Below are 26703 nucleotides of genomic sequence, written 5' to 3'. Positions count from 1 at the left end.
TTTAAGATATTTTGGATGAAATCCGAGAGGCTTGTGACTGTCCCTTCTGCCAAGTAAATTCAGGGCTGCTGCAGCCAAAAGGGTACCCTAAGCAGGATTGTATTGTTGTGATAATGATGACAAACTGCAGTTAGGTCGAGACGCTGATGAGGACGATGAACATGCAGATGAGCTTCCCTGAGACGGTTTCTGACAGTTTTGCAGAAATTCTTTGGTTATGGAAACCAACATCTGTGGCATTGTGCTTTGTGGTAAAACTGCACATTTTAGATTGGCCTTTTATTGTGGCTAACCTAATGCATCATTGTGAAATAATCATGCTGTCTAATCAGCATCTTGATATGCCACACATTGTGAGGTGGATGGATTATCTCGGCAAAGTGCTCATAGATTTGTGAACAATATTGGAGAGAAATGGGCCTTTTGTGTACATAGAAAAAGTCTTAGATCTTTGAGTTCAGTGCAAAATGCAAAAACAAGTGTTGCATTTTGATCAGTGTAATTGTTTAGATTTGTATAATGCATTCGCTTTTTGTCGATCCACTGATTCACATTTAAAAATATTTAGTAAAAATAGCACGCTTATTGAAAAGGCACATTTTTTCTCTGCCACCAGGTTTCACTTTCGGACCTGCAGAAAATCGCAGTAGGCCTACACAAAGCTGACATGAAGCGGCAGGAATCCAAACAAAAAAATTGAGTATGCTACATTGTATGCAATTGGGTCCTATGAGAAAAAAAAAATGTCAATGCCAAATAAGATTTTTTGGTAGCCTACCACAGAATAAAGGTGTTTAAATTTGAACATTTCAATCATACTGTCATATGTTTATGTCTAATCTTTTCTTGACTTTATCAGCATTAATCCATCTTGTAGATGAACTGGGAACAAGGGTTGCACAATTAATTGAAATTAAATTGCAAAGGCAGTAAATTGCGATTAGGCAGAAGCTACGATTGTCATGCGTATGTTTCAGTGAAGCACAGTTCTGTGATCCGCAGTAAATCTCCATCCGAAGGCCAGAGGGGGCTCTCACGCTGAAAATCCAAATATGCCCCGAAGTAGAAACCCATGAAATGCCTATGGCTGCAGCTGAATAAACAGAAGTGCTGCATCCGAAAACTTAGGCATCTGACTTGCTGCCTCACTGCCGTATGAAGCAATGAATTTGCATGCAGCATTTTTGCACTAAGGCACCTCATGAAATGAATGCCGGACTGACTTCTGAGGCATTGTAATGGTTTAATGAACTACAGCAAAATGTAGAGAGCTTTGGCGATAAGTAAGTGAATATTTTATTACTGCAACATTAAATTCTCGCTAGAAATGACATCAAAAGTAGGAAAATGTTGATCAAAAACGTACATTTACACACAAACTCACCTACGACCGCAACTTTTTTACCTACGACAGGAGTGTGGGATATCAAAGGCAGCGAAGGATACATCTATGCTGCCTTCAAAAATCGGCCAGATGAAGGCATCTCAGGAGACAGGAACTGAAGCTAACATTGAATTTGGATGTGCCTTGATGCCTTCCTACCTTGGAATGCATCCCCCAAATGCAGCATTTTTCAGTTTTCAGATGCAGCCAAGATTTTACTGCTATCATTGTTTCATTGTGACTAATAAACACATGACTACAGAAATATATGGTTTATCTAAGTTTTTATTATTATAATTTTCATCATAATAAAGTATATTTATAATGAAATACTAATCAACATAGCCATTTCGACATAGTCACTCGACATGTATCCCTGCTTAGAATACAATGAAATACAGTGTGCCTTTATTATTAAGAAGCCACATCATCTCACAGAAGGATTTATTTCAAACACTCGACTGACGTTTCGAACTGGGTTTGGAGTAAAAATATGTTTTTAAATTTGGTATGTTCACGTCCTCTCAGATGGAGCAGCATTTACTACACTGAGCCGTAGTTCACTGAGAAGATACGCGAACAGCTGTCGTCATTGTGAATGGTTTTGTCAATTTCATAATACTACGATTATGTTGTCTGCGATTATGAACCCGATTTTGCAGCTTGTCAGAGAACTACGGCCGAGTCAGCATGGATACGGTTTAATTTTCTACTGTAGTGCTGATAACGAAGCTTTTTGGAATGCAATACACATGCGTCAGTCCTTGCCTTGGTAACACAAGTGTAATATAAACAGCGATATGGACGATGATAAGATATTCTTTCTTTTTGGACTCCTTTTATCTGATATTTACTTTGTTCAGTAACAGAAAAAAGAGAAGGTGACGACGGGTAAGATATCAATAAGTGCAAATGTTACCTCCACAGACCAAACTGTCTCAAGTTTGATTCTTATTTATATTGAACATGGCGTAGCTGTTTACTTGGCTGTTTGGAAAAACTGGTAGCCAGGCATAGTGGGAAAGTCATGCACACACAGTCTTAACAGCACGGTTGAGCGCGGTTGTCTAACAGGGCCGAGAATGGTTTTTAATGGTGCAGCACTGTAGCCTACCAGGCTCACGTGGAAATACGACCATTATCGTACCTGAGAGTCCTTATAACCGTTGGGCCCAATAGTAAAAAAAGTTGCTTTTTTCAAGCGCGAATGAAAACCATTTCGCAGGGAATGCCAGGTCAAAAAAAAAAACATTATTCGAATCTCGAATAATAGAATATTCTGGTCCAGACCTATGGACTATAAGCATCACTTGGCCACTGAGTGTAGTTTGGGCTGCTCCTCTGTAAATGTTGTGGTACACTCTTAAAAATAAAGGTGCTTCACGATGCCATAGAAAACACCTGAAGAATCTTTACATTTCACAAAAGGTTATTTGTGGCGGAAGAAAATCCTTCAAATTATAAAAAGTTGAGCACCTTTATTTTTAAGAGAGTATGCCTTTCAGTCAGTTATTTTTTTAATTAGTAAAATGCAATTTTATAGGAGTTAAATAATGTAGACAAAAGGTTAAGTAAAAAAATATTAAAATGCAACAGCGCATAAATATAGCAAAATGCTCCTCTTTTTGGTTATTTTTCTAGCTGATTGATGAGTTTATGGACACCAAATGGTTATTCTGAGTTAAATGTAGCCTATATTACGTTGCAATGTTTACAATCTTTACACGTTTTCCAGTTTGAAACATTGAATGAGCTTTTAAACAAAAAATTTCAGTAAGTTTTTACACTGTCTTATTCTATTTACATGATCAACCATATCTGTTACACCTACAAGCCACCATCTGCAGTACATAGATGTGGTTGAAATGCTATCTTAATTCATTACAAGATTTGTGCTTTTTCTATTCAACTGTTCTCTCTTCTGTTATTTATTCCTGTTTTTGGTATTATTTAACGATTTCGGCGTGCACATTTTGTGTAGTTTTGGTTTATTATGTTTGACCTCTGCAGTGGAATGGCTGTTTGCATATACAGTATTATGATAATTCTGCGGATCATGTAATGTAAATAAAGTATTATGTAATCTAAGATAATTTATATTTGGGAATAACTGCGGGGGAAATTCAATCAGTAATTGAGTTGCTGCTTTTATACAGTTTGCATTCATCATTAGGAACAATGCTTGAGAAAAGTCAGTGAAAGTGTTCACATTTTCCACTGTGGTTTAATGCTGTCTTTTTATGTGTTTTTGCAGAGGATGTTTGACAAAGCAACAAAGAAACTGGTCCGACAGATTGATCCTAACGGTTCCCTGATTGCGGCTTCCAGCCTAAATGATTCCGGAAAACTCCAGCCGCTTGCGGTGGTCCAGAAAACCCACAAAGCCTGGTTCTGGCAGCAAACTAAATACAAACCCACAGGATTCAAACTCAATGACCTGCTGGAAGGGGATCCAATTAAACCAGGTAAAGTGCATAGTGAATAAGTATCTCAGTATGTTCTCAGTAGAAACAGATCTTTTTTCAAAATATGCCTAAATGGAACTGTCTTGCATCTGTCATTGATGAAATTAGTGTCTCTCTTTGTTTTGATAAGTGTGTGAGGAGAAAGAGATTGCATCGATTGAGGGAGAGTACAACAACTCTATAACTGGATCCGGAGAGGTGGGAGGTTCTGCTGCCTGCCTAAAAGCGAATGGAGAGGGCTCATCGAAACTTAGTTTATCCCTCATGAAACTTAAGAAGGAATATGTGGATATTCCCGCTCTTCTGAAGCTCACTAGAGGAAGGTCAGAGAAAAACTATTTAATATGATGTTGACCTACTAAAATGAATGTTAATTACATTTTAATAAAAACAATTAAAAATCAGTACAGAACCTAATGTTGAACCCTGTGGTTGAACCCTCTTGACAGGAATGTTCGTTCAAAAATTATTTTTATTTTGAGCCCACATGTTACTCAAAATCTGTGAAGGAGATTTTTTTTAAAAACTTTTCATTTTCATTGTATGAAAAAAAAAAACTTTTTTTGTAAAATCACAGGTTTGGAATGACATGCGGATTTTGATGCATATAAGATAAAAATCTGATGTGGTTTGATACTCATTCCTCTGCTTTTGATGACCCACTTAGGAGGTTGGACCTCAAAAGCTCTTTTTTCAAGCATTCCCTCCCAAAAAACATGGCTTTTACCCTCCTTAAAGAGCGAATTTTCACCACCCACGACTGCTCCATCTCTCATGCTGGACTGGAGAAGGCCAGCTGCCAAGCATCGGCTGATTTTGTTCAGGTTTGTTAGAATTAGTGTGTTCAAGGTAATGATCCAGAGTCATTAGGAGATCATGTCAATAATAAATCTCCTTATATGTTATTGGTAACTGAACTATTCAAATCATTTTGAGTAATTAATGTAAAGCCGAAATAAAATATTATATAAATATTGGATGAAAAACTGAAACTTAAAACTTAATTGAGAAGAACTAAACTGACTGAAATAAAAATCTATTAAATCTGTATAGAAATATAAAAACAATAAGTGCACTATTTAAACTAATTAAAGACTAATTAGAATTCAAACCAAAACTAAAAATATAAAAATAAATGCTAAACAACAACAACCCAGAATTAACTGTGTCTTTGGTGTTGCAGGTGTACGCGAAAGACCGCTTTGAAATTCAGTCTGGCTCGAAGACTTCATTACACATCCCACCGGAGACTGTGATGGCTTACAGTGTCATTGAAATGAGCATCGAAAGTGACGGCTATTTTGGTCACTGACATTTACTTAATATGGCTGAACAAACAACATTACAGTTCATTTTGATTTCATCAACAAATATTACATTTATTACTATGATTAGATTTTTTTATTTCTATGTATTTGAGGTTTCCATGATGGGCTTTGATTTTTGTGTGAGTTTAGATCTGGACATTCTGAATTTGGCATCAGATGACATTTCCGAGAATCCCAATCCCACTTTCTCAGAGGTGGATGGTCAATGGCCACAGATGCAGGAAGGTTTCCCACTTACTACTCTAAAAAACGGTGTGTGTTTCAGTTCCTTCGTGTTCTGTTCATGTATCTGTGCAGAAGTAGGATTAGCCCTGCATTTCACTTTCCCTTTTTTAAGTTCCTGGTTCTTAGGACATTGCGATAATGTGGCATTTTGAGATGTATATTTGTGGTCTCTTTGCAGCACTTGCTGATGTTCAGACTAGGTTTTTGGCACTGGCGGACTTGTCTGCTGAAAGCCGTTCCTCCATCCTTCTCCTGTTGAGGAAAATTCTGATGGACCGATCTGTTTTGTCAGCTTTGGTGGATAGAGTGAGTGAGATACATAAAAGATACAATGCTCGCTAAATCATGTACAAAAGTTGCAGAAGGACAGTGTGAAATTGCATAAATGGTTGAATTTTCGGTCCTCTAGGATGATTTTAAAGATTATTTCACGATAGATTTGAACTTTTCCTCATTTTTTAGAGAGTTTAAAAGTTACATGTACCATAAATTCTCTAATATTTTTATATAATTAGTGTTAGTTTGAATATCATAAAAAAAAAATGATTACCTTTTCAAGATTTCAAGTAGTCGATGGTCATGTAACTGAAAAATTTCACATGAAATGAAACCGTTTTTTCCTTATTATATCACTTATATTTAGTTTTCTCTGATCCCATTGTCTTTTTTTTTTTAAGCTTGAGGAGTTACGCAGCGGTGAAGATCCGTGCTTCTTAAACAACGAGTCTGAAAAACAGAGCCCGATCATTGATGAATTTGTAGACTTACTGAAAGGCGAAAAACTTTGCAAGAGTGGACTTACCACATCAACGTCATTGTCCAGTTACAATGGATGTAAGATATCAACAGCCAATCACAGTGATCCTCTTGTGGCACCTGAGTTAAATGGATCAAGCCCCATACCAGAAGAACAGAGTGGCTGTGACATGGCTGTATCACATCAGAACGAATGCTCAACAGAAGCAAGCAGGGAGAGCATGGAGCGTATCAGTGTTATGGAAATGCTGATCAATGCTCTTGAGGGTTAGCATTGCACTGAAACTCAAAGGTTTCATTTGTACATAGAGTGTCTGTCTTCACTTATACACTTTATTGTTTGATTCAGAACTCACCGATGCTGGACTGGACCTGCTAGAGCAGTTCTGCACGTCTGAAGCTCTCCAAAGTCTACAAGAATTAGTGAGTTTAATATTGTTGGATGCCATTGAAGATTCTGCATGAATGCTTTAAGAAAAATTTGAAGTAGCTGAAAAAAAAAACATTACAATAAAAAATATATGTAATAATTTTGTAAAGCCTTTTTATTTTTCTCACTCTGTACACCTAGGTTATTCATCTGACTACAAGAGATATGCCTATCTACAAAGACTCCATGCCTGTTTTCCTCCAAAGTGATGACCAATTCAACAGAGTAGAGGAACTTTTTAAGTCATGCAATGTTTTACTAAAGAAAGAGAATGACACATTAACCACAGAAATTACCTGTAAAGAGGGCTTCCTCCCAATGGTTCTGTGCGTTGCCATACATGGCCTTGCATCCTTTGTTGCTGCGCGACCGTGTTAGCACTTAATTTTAAAATGTTTTTCCAATTATAAAGACATGTTAGTTCATGCAGCAATTGCTTGCTTTAGTTTTAATGTTCCTGTGTGCAGACATTTGCTTGCTTATTAATATTTTGCACAAATTCTATCTTTGTTAATTCCATAAGAGTAATCCATATAATTGTAATAGATCTCCATCAAGGTGCCGTTACTCAGATTTATACAGTTTTTAAATAGCTCTGCAAAAAAGTTATTAATACAAACCTTCATTTTCCAGATAATTTTACTTATTTTCCAAAACTAAAATACACTTTTATTTCATTACAGTGAAATTGTAGTAAAACCTAATTTAAAAACCTTTATAACCTTTATCTCTGATGATTTAAAGATGAAAGTTTAAAATTAAAAAAATTTATTGCAATATTTTGTATAATTATGTTTATTTTGAGTTACTGTAAATGCATAATTTGACAGATTTTTAAATATTAATGTTTATCACTGCACTTGAGCTTGAATTTTTTACTTATGTAAAACATATGATATTATGCAAATACATTCATTGTTGTGCATCTCTCTGCACATAAGGAGTGGATGCCAAAAACTTGTTTGATTTCATCATGCACTTGTATTAATATTTAATGAAAAAGAGGAACAAAAATAATTTTGTTTTGTGTTTATTGTCTTTTTGTAATGGACTTGTTGCCATAGTCACATAAATTAATCTGGCAGAGAGGTCATGAAATTGTGCTACAAAATTTGAAAAGACATTCAGGAAAGAAGTTACAACAAGTTACCACAAGAAAAAGACTATTTGTTTGGTTCTTTAACGGACTGAGGATAATAAGACAGACACAACATGCAGCCCAACGTTGTACAACAGACAAAATTAGTGTATGAAATAGTACAAAAAACCCCCACTATAAATAAAACAAACTGCACACATTGATATGGACTTTTGCATAAAAGGAATTGAATGCATCTCTGTTGGATATGAAGAAAAGCAAATAAACAGTTAAGAGATCTGGGTCTATGTAAACAGTTTTATGGTTCATGATTTTAGGATCTAGAACGTTCTACAGGAGCCCTTGGCCTGCTACACTGTTCTCAGGTTAGTCCTTCATTTGAGTATAAATCAAAACGTCACATTAGGTTCAGAAACTACAAAATGAAAAAGGAGAAACACATGTAAAAATAACTACAATAGCCTAATAAATTAAAAAATAGGGCCTCTGAAACACCAAGGCCAGTTTCAGTGTTCCTCGTTTTTCTTTTTCTTCCAATTCCAAAGATGTTACAACAGAAAGATATTCTTTAAAAACATACAAACACTAAAATAAATAAGTATTCTTCCCTTTCAGTTTGAGTAGAAAAAACCATGCATTGTGTGCACAATAGTGAGGCTGGGGCTAACAGACAACGCTCATTTGGTTGGTCAATTCAAACGAGTAACTTCACTGCCCCATATCTATCTCCTTGCACACCAATCATACACACACAAGCATACGCACACACACACACACACACACACACTAACACTCTTGCATAGTGATCTTCTAAAGCAGGGATGTCAAACTCAATTCCTGGAGGGTCAGAGCGCTGCAGAGTTTACTTCCAACCCTCCTCCAACACACATACAATGTACTGTAGTATTCAAATAAGCCCGAAGGCCTTGATTCATTGGATCAGTTGTGTTTAATAAGGGTTAAATCTAAATCAATTAAGTTTGACACTCCAGTTCTAAACGTTCCCCTTAGTAAACCCAGCTCACTGGAACCCACTGCGGTTCAGTACAGAGCTGGTCTACAGCCGACTGCAATTTCTCAAACGCACGGTCAAGGTTGTCATTGACAATAATGAGGTCAAAGTAGTGTCTGTAAGTCCGGAGGATACGAGCGCTTTCATCCACAGTCTTCTTCAGGTCCACATCCTGTGAGAAAGAGAAAACAGAATTATTACTTGAATTAAGAGAGAAGTGTTCAATACCACGAAGAGCGTCGGCCAGATTGTGGATATTAGCAAATCAAGTGGGTGAACAACAATGTTATAGCACACAACAGACACTGAGCAGCTGTCCATTAGGTTGTTAATTATACATATATACAATTTCCAAAATTTTAAGATCACTAGTTTGTCCTATTTTAAGTTAAGAAGGGCAGGTTTTAAGCATATTAACTGTATTCTGAAGCACAGTATAAAAAAACTTAAATAAGATATTTGAAAAACAATTTTGATCACAATTAGAGAACAGTTAGTTATTGGTGTTAATCTGGCACCTGGTGCTAATTTCTTTACTTATATATTTAAATTATTTTACTGGTTTAAGTTTGTCACTCCAAATCTGTAATTTCTTGAATATAGCAGCTTTACACTGACACAAATTCATTCAAGTCCCCCAAAAGGCTGTTCTTCCACTAGAGAAGTATGTGCATGATAAGATAATGCAGAGATCCTCAAAGTCCATAGTTCGCTTTAGTGATGAGAGCAAGATTATTTATTTGGGTCTGATGGGAAACATTTTGTCTGGCATCAAACTGGTGAAAGACTGAAGCCCAAGTGTATAAAACGTGGGTTAGGTGGGAATGCAAATGTTTATCAGAACCTCCTTCAGCAACATGCAGTTCCTTCCCTGCAATCATTTGCCAATCAGCCTGCAATTTTCATGCAAGACAATGTCCCTGTCACACTGCAAAATGGGTAAAGCAGTTCCTTGAAGCTAAGAACATTGAAAATCCTTGGTGACAATGTTATCACACCAGCGCAGTGAGAGAAACTAATGATGTCCTGTGGCTGCAGATGTGCTGATGTCATTTAAAGTGAGGGCCTCTACACTTCCTACTCATTTCTGTCAGCTGTAACGGTCAAAAAGTGTAGTTCTTTAAGAGCTTCTTTTGTGCTACAGTGGTTACTGTTCTCTAATTCTGCTCATAGTGCTCTCCACAAAATAAAGGTTTTTGTTTAAATGCCTTGTTTATTTTGCCAAACATGTTAGTGGATCAGTGCTAGAGCTAATATTCCTTCATATTTTGACGGATTAAGATTAAAGATAATTCAGAAGTATTTATACATTGTTCTCTAATTTTGATCTCTACTGTATATATATTTTCAATTGTAATTTACTCCTGTGATGGCAAAGCTGTATGCCGAAGTGACCAAGAAAGATTTCTTAATATAAATTAACATTTTCCAGGATTCTCTGATGAATAGAAAGTTCAAAAGAAACACTTTTTAAAACAAAGGAAAATCTTTTGTAACATTGTGTGCAACAATGTTTTTACCATCACTTTGAATCATTTTAATGCATTTTTGCTTTATAAAAGCATTAATTTCTTTCGAAACCCAAACTTTTGAAGGTCAGTATATATCTCATGTGAATGAATCTTATTAAAAAGCAATTTAAAACTGTTTCTCTGTGAAAACAAAAGCAAGACTGTTAAGCCCATGTTTACTTAGAAGAACAATTCAAAAACATGCCCTGTACTCAGAATGACCTACCGGCAGTTAAAACTGTAATGCTTAAGATTACATCACGGTAGAATATTTTAGAGAAACTGCGGTGTACCACCACTGACATAAGTGTTGAAGAATGTCTCACTTAGCAGAAAATGCCATCAAGACGTGCTACCATCACGAGTAGCATATTTTCCAATGCTGCGCTAACAAGTAAACATAAAATAATGCAAATATACACAGAACAGAACTCACTGTGAGCTGTTTGGTGGTGAGTCCAGCATCAACCACAGCTTTATGCATATCCTTCAGTGTGTCGAACTCTGGCGCTGCGATGAAAACAACATATGGCATGAACTCTGCAGTTTTTAACACCTTCAGCGCCTGAGGACAGATGATGTAAAAAAGAAAAATACAAAGATAAAACAGCCATATACATGCATATCAAGAGTTTTGATTACAGACTATACGGTTTATGGATCTAAAGCCTCTGATGCCTTATCATAGTATAAACCTGATTGTATTGCTGTTTGTAAAAAGCCTTGCTAAACAGCAGAAATGTCAGCATGAGCCTCTCTACTTCCTGTGTGTTGGTTGACTGATGTGCAACATCACAAGGTGAAGCTCACTGAAAAAAGTTTGTGGTATGTTTGTATAAAGATTATGTGTATTTTCATGTGTCCACCATATGGCAGACGAGGGACCACCGTTATGTAGGTTACAATATGCAGTCTATGTCTTGTGAGAGAGAAGCATTTGAGGAGAAAGTAGAAAGTAATGCTCCTAATAGATGCACCTTGGATGTTATAAGTTGCACTGAGTAAATACAGCTGGATAAAACAAAAACTTTGTCCGTATTCATTTCAGGCTGCAAAGCATTAAAATTTGATTAATTTAAAGGGGGGTGATTCTTTTCTATACCCACTTTATACTGGTGAAATGTGGTGAGAACAAATGTCTATGTTTAAAGATACTGAAAAATACCTTCACTTATAATGAAACGGTTTTTGAAAGAAGTCTCTTATTGTTAATAAAACTGCATCATTCAGATGCCAAACTTTGTAATGGTAGTGTATATCGCCATTTATTCTGTCATTTGAATGAATCTAAATGACATAACATAATATCTGTGAAGCTCTCTGACTTTGAGATACACTCACCTGTGGATTGACATCCAGGATACATGTGCGGCCGGTGTTCACCACCTCGTGGATGGAGTCGATTTTAGTACCATACAGGTTGCCGTCGTACTCTCCGTGTTCCAGGTACCGGCCCGCCTTGATGTCCGTCTCCATTTCTAGACGTGTTACAAATCTATATGACTGACCATCTTGCTCGTCACTGCGAGGCCGCCGAGATGTGTCTGAGATATTGAGACAGAAAAAAATAATTGGGTAAACCTATGGGCAATTCATTTATCATTTGAGGTAAGAGTATTCCTTAGCTACTCACGTGGTACAGTGGTACCAAAGCGAGTGGGATGTAGTACTACTAGTCTGTTTTTCAGGCTACGACGCCCCACTCCTTGCGCTCCAATCAGAATGAGGGTTTTCCTCTGAAATGGCGGCATGCGTGCTACTTCCTCGTAGATCTGAAGCTCATGCCGATCAAACTCTGCAGCACAATGGAATTTATCAGCATTAGGATAATGATGAATACATATACTTGAGCAAGAAGAGACCTGTTTTCTACTTATTCTATAAGTTTTTAATTAAGAATTGTATTTTTTTATATATATATATATATACATTATTGGTCAAAAGTTCAAAATAAGATTGAAAATTAATATAGTTTTTTACGTTTTTGAATGAAGTCTCCTATGCTGCATGTATTTTAGTAAAATACGTTAAAAAAAGTAATATTGTAAAATAAATATTTTTAAAAATTTATTTATAAATTTTCACATTTTTATTTCATTTTTAATAATTGATAAAAAGTGATAGTTAAGACATTTAGTACAGAAATGTTTGTATTTCAAAGAAATGCTGTTCTTTGAAATTTAATTCATAAAATAATTTTGAGAGTTTTTTTTATCACAGTTTCCAAAAAAATAGTAAGCAGGAAATTTCAACATAGATAATAATACGAATAATTATAAAAAAGAAAAAGAAAAATGTAAGTATTTTCTATTTTAGTTAATGCCATTTCTGATTACAATTTCTATAAGAAATTATATGTATAACTAAGTATTTTTATCTACTTACCTGCATTTTTGGCAGTGAGGTACATCATTTTTTTCTTCTTTTTACCAGTTATTGTTCCACATAGGATTCCTAAAAAAGAGAAAAAAAGAGAAGATGTGTGAAAGCACTAATATATGTCATGCAATACTATATTTGTCCATTAGATGGCATTGTTTGTTTTTTCTTGGACAAATTTGCTTGTATTCCATACAAATGTGTGCAATATATTTCACACAGTTAATACTGAAAAGCATAATACATTAATATACTATGTCCTTAAAACAGTGTCAGAAGTTTCAGAATACTTCTGTCATTTTGTTTCAATTCATGTTTTGGCGACAATAATGTGTTTAAGTGCAACACCTGCTCCATCCAGGTCTCTAGGAACAAATGCTTTCCTCTTTTCTTCCAGAAAGTGGCTGGGAATCAGCCCAGTACCTCCTTCTGTTAAATGGCATGCCTGTCAGTCAGAGCAATGTGGTCAGTGATATGCAGTAACAGACCAATTCACATGAGCGAGAACAAGTCAAAAGCACAGTAATCATACCTGCCACCAGTTTTGGTCTTCTCGGTTGACAATCTGCAGGATATCACCCCTTTTGAAAGCAAGCCCTGCCTCTCTGCATGGAATTAGATTGTCATGGGCTGGATTGTAGTCAAAATGTGGCTGCACATAAACCTGAGAGAAATAAAACAGGTGGGATTTACCCAAACGCCAAAAAGCACTCAGTATAATTATAATATACACTAATATTATTTATCAATCAGCAAATGACTGAGAAAACGTCACACTCTCTGTCTCAGGAAAGTTAGAACTCGAGTTTTTCACATTCCAGCAGGATTATAGAGTTATAATTTCATTCACATTCAAGTGATTTTAGACTAAATAAAATGCTAAATATTAATTGTAATAAAACTTTATATTCCCTTTTTCACACTTGTTAGCTTTAGAACAACAAAGTGATGAAAAACTAATGTGTATTAGATGAGTTTTTGATATTTTATGTATTTTTCCATTCTTGGATTGACAGAAAATTATGGAAATGAGAATGAGTCATCTCAGCTCAATAAGTACAGCATAATTACATGAAAACTTATGACTAATACATATTAATTTCAACTAAGGAGTCAAGGTGTTGCATTGTTATACCACATGGGAGTAAAAAGCAACATTGTATTCTGAAAAATTTTCATTTTTGGCGATTTATTGTAGATGTTTTACATGTGCACAATTGTTTAAAGCATGAAATGGATTAATTTCTTTCCAGTATCCCCCATTCATATGTGCTCGTCTCATAAATACAATCTTTTTTTAACAATGACTTGAAAGAAAACAAAAACCTAATCTTATTTTTACACTCATAACCTCGTCTTAGATCAAGCATCATGATTTAACAAGTGTAGGCCCTAAATTTCCATGGCAGATCTCTAGGTTCACCACAGATCGAGGAGGAGGGGATGATATAATATTTACATAAATGTATTTAAATCAGCCTTATTTTGAGATAGTGTCACTGATGACACTGATGACTTATGTTAGCAGAATCTCTTTCTAAAAGCTTCTTGAGAAGCCATAAACACGTAATATATACAGAGGGAGATGTGAGGTACAGAGAAAATACCAGGAGCCATGTAATGAGATTGAATTGAGCATGTGTGTATGTCGTGCCCCAGATAGCATGTGGAGTGTTATTAATAGGGCTCTCAGTGATCTTTTTTACTACAAAGAATCAAGGGATTTCACAAATGGCCAAATGTGACCCCAAGGATGGATGGTAACTTGGGTATGCACACAAGCTCACATGTGCATTTTACTCTTTTACTAAACAAATACAGATGGATATGAACTACATGAATGAATACGAATGTCTACATAAGCAGTTTTTTTTCTTTTTTTTTGGGGGGGGGGGGGTCAGTATTTTTCAAATAACTTTAATCTTTTATCTCAAATCATGATTCTGAAGGATCATGTGACACCAAAGATATCCAGCCTCCTTGAACATAAGAAACTTTTTTCAAAAACAGTATTGCATGTGGATTTTTTCTGTTTGTGTGTGTGTGTGTGTGTGTGTGCGCTCTTGTTTTTGTGACATATCAGGACACAACTCTGTATAATGACATGGGTATGACACAGGTATTACAAGGAGAGGGTGACTTATGAGGACATAACCCATGTCCCCATTTTTCAAAACGTTTATAAATCATACAGAATGAGTTTTTTTGAGAAAGTAAAAATGCACAAAGTTTCCTGTGAGGTTTAGGATTAGGTGTAGGGTTGGTGTAGGGCCATAGAATATACAGTTTGAACAGTATAAAAACCATTACGCCTATGGGATGTCCCCACTTTTCACAAAAACAAACGTGTGTGTGTGTGTGTACCTGTGGTGGCGCTGGAGCATCTCTGTAGCTCGGCAGTATTTTCAGTGTTATTCCTCCACTGCATTCTTTGAGCATCTCCTGGAGTTCAGTGGGATCATTACCGACGTCCTTCCCATTCACCTCTTTAATGATGTCACCCACATGCAGCAGGCCCTGCCTGTCGATCAGCCCTCTGTGGAGGATGCGAGCGATTACCAGATCACCCTTGTCCATTCGAAACGTCACACCCTGTCGAAACGATAGCATGAGTAATGAAACCCATACAGGTGCTTTCGCTCTGTTGCACCTGTGTGTTTGGACTGGATATTGACTGAAATTATGACTGGATGAGATTTTAAAAGTGGAGATTGAACATGTGGTCACAAAAATGTATATATTCACAAACACACACCAGAGGTTCTCCTGCTTTCTTGCGGATGCCAATCATCCTGACTGCATCAGCCTGCATAAGAGCGTTGTTTACTGCTGCTTCATTGGTCACTTCAGGAGGGGGTGGGGCTTCATAGCACTTTGATGCCACCATATCATGGGTTTCCAGAAGAGACTGAAGGAAAGAGAGAAAAATGAGAACAAAATACTGCAGAACATTTAGAAAATATACAGAGGAAAATATACGAAAAAACAAGAGGGTAAAAGAAAAGAAGGTATGAGGTGAGACAAAAAAGAGAGATGAGATGACATCAGACAAAAAAGAGCCAAGACAAGAAGAGAAGTTATGAGATGAGAAAACAACAGTAAGACAGATGAAGATAATGTATGAAATGAGATGATGAGATGAGATGAGAAAAGAATGTATGAGCTGAAACAAGAGAAAGTACAAGATGAGAGGAGTAAAGAAGAAAAGGTGAGAAATTAGAAAAGACGAGAAGGTATGAGATAAAGATGAAATAAAAGAAGTTACAAGGTGAGACGAGAAGAGAAGTTAAGATGTGAAGTGAAGGTACAAGATTAGATAAAAGGAAAAGGTACAAGGTAAGACGATAAAGAGAAGTTGGTATGAGATGAGAAAAGACAAGGAGGAGATTTAATGAGATAAGAGTACGAGATAAGATGAAATTATAAAGTATGAGATCAAATGAAATGAGCAAGTACAAGAGGAAAAGACACAAAAAGAGATAAGACGTGAAGGTACAAGAAAATACTGTACCTGAAAATGGGGCTCCTGCAGGATTTTGGAGAGCTCTGCAGCGCTGTCATCTTTTACAGTCAGTCCGCTGATGTCACCCAGAATCTCAGTCACCAGCTCAACGTTATTCTCCTGCACTGCCTCCAACTTCACATCGTCCAAACGCTCATGAGCCTGATCACAGACATCATCATTTCATCAATCCATTAACTGATATTTCTGACTGTGTCTAGCTGCTCCTCTATGAATTTAATACACATCGGCATGTTTAATATCCAAAAATTGTTAATTTCATTCAGTCTTAATCAGTCACAATTTAAATTTGCTTATAGAAGAACCACATGAGCAAATCAGCTAGAGTAAATCTTGGCAGCTGGGTGCACTATACCTTGGCTAGCGAGTGGACGACAGGACTCTCCATGATGCCTTTGAGGAAGATGAGGTTAATGTCTTTAGCCCCGGTGGTGGTGGGCAACTCACCCAGGTCATCCAACACCTGCTGCATAGCTGCAAGCAAACATAGAGAGAGGTTACGACATAACAACACACCTGCAACACACTGTTTATTACACACCAGGGTCAGAGGACAGGGCAAAAGACTCACCTGCAGGATTAAACTAACTTCACATCACAATAACAGATGGCTGAAATATAACACCCCCTTCCATCGTACTATCATCTGCTTATTGTACCTGCTTAGCTATTCTTTTGTCTTCAGTTCATTTGATCCATTCCCTTAATGTAAACCAGTATAGTGTGTGAAACACATGTAGTATTCAGTTGTATGTGTGTAAATTGAAGGAGATGCCAAGCATATCGACAAACATTATTTATTCTTATAATCAACAAGGCTATAAAAGTCATAATAAATAAAAAATATATATACACCTCCGAATATGATCAAAAGATTTGATACAGTAAAAAATAGAGCAAAACAGTAATAATTGTGAAATATTATTACAATGTAAAAAAACTAAGGTCTATATTTATATATTTTAAAATGTCATTTATTCCTGTAATGTAAATCTGAATTTTCACATGATCTGTCAAAAATCACACTAATATGCTGATTTGTTGCACAAAAAACATTTCTTATTATTATCAGCGTTGAAGAAGTTTTTCTCCTTAATATTGTGTCTATTGCCTCTTAGAGCATGCACTTTAAAAAAATAAATAAATTAATAAAAACACAGGTGTATTAAAAAATAATAGTAGTGTATATTTTTAGTTCCATGGCTTATAACAAGATACATCAAAAATATATTTATAAATAAATAAATGTAAAAATGTTTTTGAAAAATATTGTTGTTTTTTTTACTTTGTGTCAGTCATACTGATGATAAGACCACTCTCTTACACGGCCATTGACAAATCTTGGTCCAAATCTACACACATAACCATTTTGCGAGGCCAAGTGCTCAGTGAGTCACGTGACTACACAGGTCATAGCCTGCAGTAGTGTAGTCCATCTGTGACAGTAGATCAGAACAGAGTGCGTATGTGTGCTTACACACTTACTCTCAATCAGGAAACACAGGCGAGACCAACAGATCAATATTTAACATCAGTTCAGTGGTTCGATTACACTCACTTAATTCAGGTCAGACACTGTTTTAGTCCAGAAACAACCATCAGCAAGCTCTGACATTATGCCACTGTTTATTTTCTATTGCAAATATGTCACAGAGAAATGCACCCTGGGGGCCTCTCTTATTTGGCTGAACAGAGTACATAATAGATGAACTGACAGAGTAATAAACAATTGAGGAGGAAATAAAGCACAAATGAAGTTACACACACACTCAAAATATATGTGTGCACACACCCTTTAATAAAAATGTCCTCTTATATCAGTCACATTCTGTAAACTGTTTTAATTTGGTTTATTTGAAAGACCTAATTAAAGACACTAGCGCTCTTCTTGACAGTTAAATTACAGTTTTGGCATGTACTGTTATTACACTCCCGAAGATTTAATTACACAACTGATTTGCTGTAAATTCCAAGCAAACAGTAAGTGCTAAATGTCACAAGAGGGTCTTTCCAAGTAACACACATAAAAACATGTGAAAGCCATGTGACTTGCCTCAAAATATAACTTTTCTCCATAAAAAAAGAAAATCACACGGTGATAAAAGATAAAGAAATATTTACATGAAGGTTTTTCCATATAACGTAAGCTGAATAAATTATATTATTTCCAATATAACACAAATTTCATAATGAATAAAAAAAAGAATATATATTCTGTTATATATATATACACACACACACACACACACACACATATACATACATGCTTATGCCTCTTTTTAGCTAGAAAACATTGACTCATTTAGGTTAATTAACTAGCATTTTAATATTTTTAGTTAAAATAAAAACAGTTTGTCAAATTCTGGATCTGTAAATGTGAAGCGATTTCACAATTTATTTGTATAATTCTTAAAATGAACTAATTTGAGGTAGCAGGTAGTTACCCTCAGATGGTCTTCTATTTTTTTATTATTATTATTATAGTGGTCCACCACCTTAAAAAATATCTTGTCTAAGAGCACTATTAAAATGTCTCATTTGTCAAACCAGTGCTACAAGCTATGCTCTGAACTCTGACTGGCACACTTTGACTGACACAACCTGGCAACCCACTTTTGGTTTGGTCAGAATATTTCACACTCCTCATCTAAGAGCCATAAAATGCCATTCATATTTGAATATATAACTAGAGGAAATGAAAAAATAAGAAGATCTCTAACCTCCAGAAGTGTCTGCGCTCTCAACAAGTTCAGACGGCCCCTCCCCGGTTTCTCCAATGTCCCCAGCATCCGAGTTAGAACCTGCTCCGTTTGAGAACGTGTCGCCCACAGTAAGAATCATTCCTGCTGTCAAATCTGACCTCTGATCTACTGAATCACAAGAACAATGCTGACTTGCCAATGAAAACAAAGAGACTGATCAAATAAAAACCTAGACAGAAACTGCTCTCTCCTCTGACTCTATTAAAAAGCTGACAGGAGGCAGAAGAGTGGAAAAAGAAAGAGAGAAAAAGAGGCAGAGAGACATCCAAGCTAAGAAAGGAGAGAAAGTATTCCAGACGCCTACCAAACACAGATGTGGAGACACACATGCACAAAAACATACACAGATCCTCTTACTAGCGCTTCACTTAAAAACACACATACAGCCCTCCCTCTGAACATCTAATCCCACAATCCCCTCCTGCTGTTTCAGACTCCACCCCCTCATGTCAGAGACAGCCCATCACCAAGTTAAGCCCCCCAGTGCAACTTACATAAGTTTCCTTATATAAGCTCTCAAACCAGGGGACTGCAGGGCCAACTTGAGATTCACCCAGCCTCACTCAACATGTCTCTCACTGATTTTTCGGCAAATCTCACTCTCTTCAACTCAATCCTGGTCACAAACATACTTCAAGTCCATGCTGTCGTGTCTGGGCTGTCACAGTGAACTATTCTGCTTTTATTCATGTATGAATAATACACTGCACTCAACACTCAACACACAGAAGACTAAATGGTCTGTATATGAAGAATGTTCATATTTACGCTCACGTTTTCAGCAGGCCACAGTTATTCGGCAAAGAGTTAAAAGCATAAAGCTTTGAAAGCATGTATTGATTGTTTAATGTTTAATGATTGGATTGATCAGCTGCAGTGTTTTAGTGCTGATAATGTTAGCTGGGGTCAAACGCATTAGCTTGCTGGATGTATTAACAGCAGCTCACGCAGTTTTACTCTGAAAGCAATGGCACGTTATAATCTTTAGTATATTTAGTCTCATTTCATGACTATCATACTGACCCAAAAATTCCAACCAACCTGGTTATTTGAGCAATGACCACCTGATTTTGTATTCATACAATTTCAAGCATACAGTGGGTATAGAAAATAAACACATTTTGTAGTTTGCAGCTTGAAATGAAGATGGACACAGTTTTTGTTTTATCCAGCAATATTTACTCAGTGTAACTTATAACATCCAAGTGAAAGAGGAATCACTTAGTTGAAAAAAGGCTCACCCCCGTCAGTACTTTGTTGAACCACCTTTTGCTTTAATTACAGCCTTTAGTATGTTGGGATCAGTCTCTACTGACTTTGCACATCTACGCTTTGCAATATTTGTCCACTCTTCTTTGCAAAACTGCTCAAGTTTAGTTAAATGTGTTACTCTTAATGTCAGGCTGCAGAGAAATATATAAATATTTATAAAAAAAATAAAAAATAAACTTACCGACCCTGATATATATATATATATATATATACAGTACAGACCAAAAGTTTGGACACACCCTCTCATTCAAAGAGTTTTCTTTATTTTCATGACTATGAAAATTGTAGAGTCACACTGAAGGCATCAAGGGCTATTTGAGCAAGAAGGAGAGTGATGGGGTGCTGCACCAGATGACCTGGCCTCCACAGTCACCGGACCTGAACCCAATCGAGATGGTTTAGGGGTGAGCTGGACCGCAGACAGAAGGCAAAAGGGCCAACAAGTGCTAAGCATCTCTCGGGGAACTCCTTCAGACTGTTGGAAGACCATTTCAGGGGACTACCTCTTGAAGCTCATCAAGAGAATGTCAAGAGTGTGCAAAGCAGTAATCAAAGCATAAGGTGGCTACTTTGAAGAACCTAGAATATGACATATTTTCACTTTTTTGTTATGTATATAATTCCATATATAATTCCACATGTGTTAATTCATAGTTTTGATGCCTTTAGTGTGAATCTACAATTTTCATAGTCATGAAAATAAAGAAAACTTTTTGAATGAGAAGGTGTGTCCAAACTTTTGGTCTGTACTGTGTATATATATATACATACATGTATATATGTTTTTTGAATGCTTATTTGAGTTACTACTGGACAAATTATTTTCCAAAAAAGATATATTTGTAAAGTAGGAAAGAATAATAACAACAAAAATCTATAAAATAATAAAAACAATAATATTAAAGTCACATTTTTATGTGGAGAGAAGACTCCTGCAATGCTTACAGTAATATTACAAGAATGTATGAAAAATTATGTTTGATCTGGGTGGAATTAATCTTGATTCGACTGTGAACCCCCGGGTTGGAGCCATCTGAACTAAACTGACAGTTAAGCTTTTTTTTGTTTGTTTGTTTACATATAAAACATATATTTTGTTTATACAACCATATTCAAAATATATAGTATAGCATGGCCAAGCAGTCCTGATTTTCACATTTTTAGCTCATCCGAAAGGCTTGTCTAAAATAAACAGTTTAATAGTGATACAGTAGCCTGATCTGATCTGAGGTCAGTTTATAGAGGCATCTAGAGAGATGCCTCACTTGCACAGCTGTGCCGTAAGAGGATACGATCTGTCCCTAATCCAGTGCCCCTCCCCCACATCTCCCTTTCTTCCTCCCCCCTCTCATAGCATTGTTTCTGTAAATCTGAGTTGGATTTTAATCTGAATACAACCATGGTGGATTAGAGAATCCATTATGTGCTTGTTGGAGCAAGGCTGAAAAGGCACGTCTGAGCATCAGGTGTAAATGACTCATCAAAGAGGTGGGAAAAAAAGAGGTGATGAATAATGCCTGAGGGGTGAGATACTTCCAGTAAATGTCCATATGTTTACTGCACATGTGCTTTAAATGATGCATTTAGGAGGAAAGTGCAGTGTGTTCAGAAGCCAAGTTCTGCCGCCATCCTAACCTTAAGCATTAGCCTGTTAAACAAAGGCGATTTTGGTTCATTTCACATTCATTTACAAACATAAATATGAGACATGGTTCAAAGAAGTAGATCAGGAGACAGTGAGTTAACAAATTACCTCTGATAGCCCAGGAACGTGCAAATCAGCTTTCAGGTACCATCTGCAGTCGCAGAAAAATCTCATTATCTTTGTAAGGTATTAGCTTGCAGGTTACCTCCAAGTTACACAGAGAGCTTTGGCAACTCTGAAGTACTGATATAAGCCTATAGCAACTGCAGAATGTACCTTAAGCAGCATTTTATGTCTACCATATCCCATAGATGTAATTCAAATAAACCAAATGGAGGCTTTGATTTCCCAACAACAGTAAGTATACGTACTTAACATTTGCTCTTTGTTAGCATTATGGCAGCACTAGGCACAAAAAATATATATTTTGTTAGGCTTATATGTGTGGAGAGAGACTGCGAGGCCTTATCTGACCAACAAATAATGAAGTGAACATTGTAAACCTTCCCAAATAATCATGATTATATTTACATAAGATTAAACCCCAAAACTTTTTTTTTAAAAATCAATTTGTCTTACCTGAAAAAAAACCTTGTTAAAATAAAATATATATAAAAAAGTTGCTGATGAAAGTAGTTGCTGATGTTTAACTTGATATTAGTTTAACTTGATATTAAAATAACTGAAACTAAATTAAGACTAAGAAAAAAAGATAAATTATTAATATATATATATATATTTGTACTCAAATTAAAATGAAAACAGAAAGATATCAACTAAAAAAACGAATCCAACTAAATATAATTAATAACATAACATTAAAAAATTATAGTAGTATCTCAAAATTACCTTCAAAATGTCAGTCATTTGCATGACCATCAATCAGGAAGGTGGCAAATGTGCAACTTCTAATGAATATACTATCAATTAGTATGCACCATATTCAACACTTAAAAAAAAAAAAGAATATCCACAGAATCTTGAATATGCAGAGAACTGTCAAACCGATTTACATAAAATCTTATCTCTACAATTTTATGTTTACATCTCTCAGATCTATTTATATGTAACCTGATTTACTAACAACATGCTATTTTACAGCCGTTTAATGACTCGCTAACAAAAAGTGCTTGCACTCTCATAGGAAATCACGGGCCAGATAAGTGCACTCAATCTGTCTCCTGCTCACTTCACCATCTCTACCTATGATCATTGCTGCCGATCAATGAGATTCCAGCTGTGAAGACAATGTCACATTCACTAATACAGTTCATATACTTTCAAGTAACACTGGATCGATGGACACACGTTTCTTTGATCACAATAACACACTCACTTGTAGCCGGTGGTGTTCCCGCTCTCAACCCCGAACTGCTACAAACTTCTCATCCACTGTTCCAGACAAGTGCAGAATCTATAGAGAGAGAAGAACCATTAAACACAAATTCATGCACTTACACACAGTTCTCCTCCTGGGTCAGGACAGAGACTGTCACAGCACTGATCCAGACACAGTGGGTCACTGTGTGAACTGTCATTATGTGTTAAGAAAAATCCACACCATTTCTGCTCCATTCATCTCTTCTGGTCACAAACTTGTAGAAATGTACTCATGGTCAGCCCATCCAAGATTTAGGCCTATGAGTTAGTTGTCTGAATAAGGAGAGGAATATGCAGAGACTGAGCACCATTCACAAGCAAAAACAGTCCAAAAGTTCTAAACAAATATGTTGTTAGATGTTGATGCAAGAGGACAACAGGAGATGGACTTATTCATGTGGATTATTATGTGGATTTAGGGGTGGGCAATATAGCCTAAAAAATTATATCACAATATTTCAAAGATATTTGCGATATTTATGATGATATAGAACAATGTTTAATTGTTGATTGCAGCTGGCAGGCAGCAGCATTTATTAGTGCAAACAAAATGAAGGGCATGGGTGTACAGGGCTGTAGCTGGGGCTTGTGGGGCTCCAGTGCAAGTTTTACCGCTGGGCCCTGTTTGAGATCGTGTAAATGGCACAAATAAACAAATGTACAAATTAAACAATGTTTACTTTTTTTCAAGTTTGTAGGTGTCCAGGTACAGAAACTGAATATTCAAATGTAACTGGTATTGCATAGTCTTTACTGTATAAATGAAATATAGATGATCTCTTGTTAAAACTACAAAAGAATTCAGTAAAGAGCAGTGAGTGGTTTTCTTAATTAACATTAAGGACACTGACAGCAGCTAGTAAATTAGGTGTGGTCACTTTAAGAGATAATACATCCAATATGATACACATTCCATTTCTTTCGCAACTCTTTACTTTCACTTAAGACATAACCAACCATTTTTTGAGCATACTTTTGAGGTGACAATTTTGTATGTATTTGTTGTTTCAAGAGCAAGAAGAGACTAAACTGCATGCTGCACACTGTCACCACACACAGACGTGTCAAGGAATTTGCTGAACCACAGACAACGTCAGAGGCGTCTTCCTGGGCTAAGGAGAAGAAGAACTGGACTGTTGCCCAGAGGTCCAAAGTCCTCTTTTCAGATGAGAACATGTTTTGTATGTCATTTGGAAACCAAGGTCCTATAATCTGAAGAAACAAACTCATCTACATCTGAGATGGCCTCAGGGTGAGTACATTTTCAGCAAATTTTCATTTTGGGGTGAACTGTTCCTTTTACAGTCTATTAACAGGACCCGATGTCAGGTGGACAACTGGGATGTCCAGAAAAATCAGGACACAGAGCATTCATAGGCCTTTTCATTTTAAGTGAAGAAGTTGGAGAGTGTACTATGCATATTACATGACAGATAAAAATAGGTGCCCAACATACATGTTGAAATAAGATGGATTCTCGAGGGACTGTGTAATTCTGCAAGCTTCAGTGGATCTCTGTGCCATTACTGGAAACTATCTTTACATGAACATGTTACTATAAAAAAGCCAAAAGTTATGCAAGCTTTTAAAGCATTAAAACAGGTGAAAAAAGACAATAATAAAACACATTAAAAAATACTTTATAATTTTTTTTTTTTTTTTTTTTTACAAAGATGCATCAATTAATGGTTGGGTGTACCAGCTATTACAAATGCATTCTAGTCTCATAAAGAGTGGCTGGTAACCTGGATTTGCCAACAGCCTAATGTCCTTCCCACAGCCTGCTGCTGCAGCTGACATCTCAAGAAAAGCCTGATAATTAGTGAACTTGATGGAGTGCACTGCACTCACACTCATCTCTTAACAAAGGGTACGGGCACATCCCCCCTGCAAACCCACCCTTGCATGAAAATGTAGGTCAGTTTGCATGAGGAAGTGCCCTGCAAATAAGAGGATTACGCTGATTGTGCCAAGAGTTACATCAAAACAAATAATGAAAAGCAACAACAACAATAATTCTCATCAGGTTATGTATGTTTATTCTATTAAAAACTAACAATTTCTACCATTTTCATTTGTGTTATTGATGCTTCATATTTTTGTAGTATTATACAAAGTTAAGAATTGTGAGTGAAACAAAAAAATGATTGTTTTGATTGCACTTGTTGGGATATTTGATAATATGTAATTTTAAGATAAAAACCTGTTTAAGGGGACTTACAGTATATTTTCATCTGTAGAAGTAGCAGTTTTAATTCTAACATACAAATGACATTAATTATGCAACAGTGAACAACACTGAATATTTAAGATGAATTATGTAGCAAAAATAAAATGCCAAAAAAGACATTAATAGGAAAGACAAAATAAGTTAAATTTACTGCGAAGATTATAAGGTAAAATGTATGAATTAAGAAATTGTTTCTTAAGGGGTACAAATAATAAATATTTGTGAAGGGGTGAAAATAAAAAAATGCTTCAAAGTTTCCTGACATTGACAGGTAATTGAAGCCACGCCCATTTGGAACCCCAAGTCTCCTGCGTAATGACGTAGAGGGATTTCCCGGTTACTTCACAGGAAATGTTCACACAGGCAGATGTCCCGGGTTCGAGTCGGAGTAGGACACTGAGTAATGATGAATTAAACGAGAATTTTAAACTCCGAGCAGTTATCAGACTGTACATTTATGTAATATTCGTGGGGTTTCGCACATTAAAAGGATTTTCAATTGACAGCCGCAACACAACTGAGGCCGACAGAAGCTGAACTGCACATGGACTCCCACCATTTCCTCTACATACGAAATACAAAGTCTCGTTTTACATACAGTCAGAAAAGGAAAAGATCGCAGATGTACTCGAATAACATTTATTTATGAAGAAGTTGCATGGCATAGTTCTTTTTAAACATGTTTTAAATCCCACGGGATAGTTTTTCAAGCGCCGCTCCGACAAAACTGCAACGCGGGGACGTTCAATGAATGAATGATACCAGCAGATCAAAAGATAGAACAAACAGAATCAAAACAGATCAATATCGCCAGAAACCTGACAAACGAATATCAGTAATATGTATTTACAAACTATATTTCTTGCAGATGTTTTCACACGCGCGGCCATTTTTGTTATTTATTCAAAGCGCGCAAAGTAACGTTAGATAACCTGTTTCACCTAAACCATGACAGGACACGGGACAGATGAGGACAGACGCTCAAGTCACTGTTCCCTCATCAGTGACCAAACCTGGTGCTTTCTAAACACTCACTCACCCACACTGATAAAGGACAGCTGGGGGCTGGACTTCCGACGGCATTTCTACCCAAAAGTGGCTCTTCCCAGCACATATATAATGTTACATTTAAATGAAACACAACTTGCTCCGATTCGCACTTTGCAAATAATACGATCTATGCACTCACCTAGGTTGCTCCGAGTCCTCTTCAGTCGTCCCGGTCAGATATTCAAAGCTTTCGGTAGTCGTGGGTCCCGTGGCTAACTATTCGGACACACACAATGTCAATCAAACGCTAAG

The 26703-nt window shown here is 36.4% G+C and overlaps 2 protein-coding genes across 6 annotated transcripts; one reads left to right on the top strand and one right to left on the bottom strand.

Annotated features, from left to right (window-relative positions):
* The first annotated feature begins 771 nt into the window (after positions 1-771).
* On the top strand, positions 772-7734 carry LOC113062262 (gasdermin-E-like). Its single transcript, XM_026231995.1, has 10 exons — positions 772-790; positions 3639-3849; positions 3980-4172; positions 4517-4673; positions 5033-5153; positions 5307-5429; positions 5581-5708; positions 6080-6425; positions 6508-6581; positions 6730-7734. The coding sequence occupies exons 2-10, from the start codon at positions 3642-3644 to the stop codon at positions 6964-6966; spliced, it is 1587 nt and encodes a 528-aa protein (XP_026087780.1). The 5' UTR covers positions 772-790; positions 3639-3641; the 3' UTR covers positions 6967-7734.
* On the bottom strand, positions 7606-26703 carry LOC113062260 (MAGUK p55 subfamily member 6-like). 5 transcript variants are annotated; one of them, XM_026231993.1, is made up of 15 exons: positions 26591-26666; positions 23353-23444; positions 23128-23205; positions 18833-18979; positions 16468-16586; positions 16101-16253; positions 15345-15497; positions 14954-15181; positions 13122-13253; positions 12938-13034; positions 12596-12664; positions 11844-12005; positions 11552-11754; positions 10647-10775; positions 7606-8871 (listed from the first exon to the last, which is right to left on the bottom strand). In XM_026231993.1, the coding sequence occupies exons 4-15, from the start codon at positions 18951-18953 to the stop codon at positions 8695-8697; spliced, it is 1743 nt and encodes a 580-aa protein (XP_026087778.1). In that variant the 5' UTR covers positions 18954-18979; positions 23128-23205; positions 23353-23444; positions 26591-26666; the 3' UTR covers positions 7606-8694. The 5 variants fall into 5 exon arrangements, with proteins under 5 accessions (XP_026087778.1, XP_026087775.1, XP_026087776.1 ...); XM_026231990.1 differs by lacking the exon at positions 23353-23444 and having other exon boundaries at positions 18833-18982; positions 26591-26703; XM_026231991.1 differs by lacking the exon at positions 23353-23444 and having other exon boundaries at positions 26591-26703.

This window comes from Carassius auratus, chromosome 44 (genome assembly GCF_003368295.1).
Source record: "Carassius auratus strain Wakin chromosome 44, ASM336829v1, whole genome shotgun sequence".
In the NCBI taxonomy this organism is placed as follows: domain Eukaryota; kingdom Metazoa; phylum Chordata; class Actinopteri; order Cypriniformes; family Cyprinidae; genus Carassius; species Carassius auratus.
Note: the sequence above shows the minus strand (reverse complement) of the source record. Positions and strands in the feature narration are given on the sequence as shown.

Excerpts from the sequence above, each read along its gene's own strand:
- LOC113062262 (XM_026231995.1), top strand. The coding sequence starts at position 3,642 with ATGTTTGACAAAGCAACAAAGAAACTGGTCCGACAGATTGATCCTAAC. Across the intron at positions 5,430-5,580 it reads ACTTACTACTCTAAAAAACG|CACTTGCTGATGTTCAGACT; the intron begins GTGTGTGTTTCA and ends GTCTCTTTGCAG. Across the intron at positions 6,426-6,507 it reads GCTGATCAATGCTCTTGAGG|AACTCACCGATGCTGGACTG; the intron begins GTTAGCATTGCA and ends TGTTTGATTCAG.
- LOC113062260 (XM_026231990.1), bottom strand. The coding sequence starts at position 18,953 with ATGATTCTTACTGTGGGCGACACGTTCTCAAACGGAGCAGGTTCTAAC. Across the intron at positions 15,182-15,344 it reads AGAAAGCAGGAGAACCTCTG|GGTGTGACGTTTCGAATGGA; the intron begins GTGTGTGTTTGT and ends TCGTTTCGACAG. Across the intron at positions 12,006-12,595 it reads CCTCACTGCCAAAAATGCAG|AGTTTGATCGGCATGAGCTT; the intron begins GTAAGTAGATAA and ends ATTGTGCTGCAG.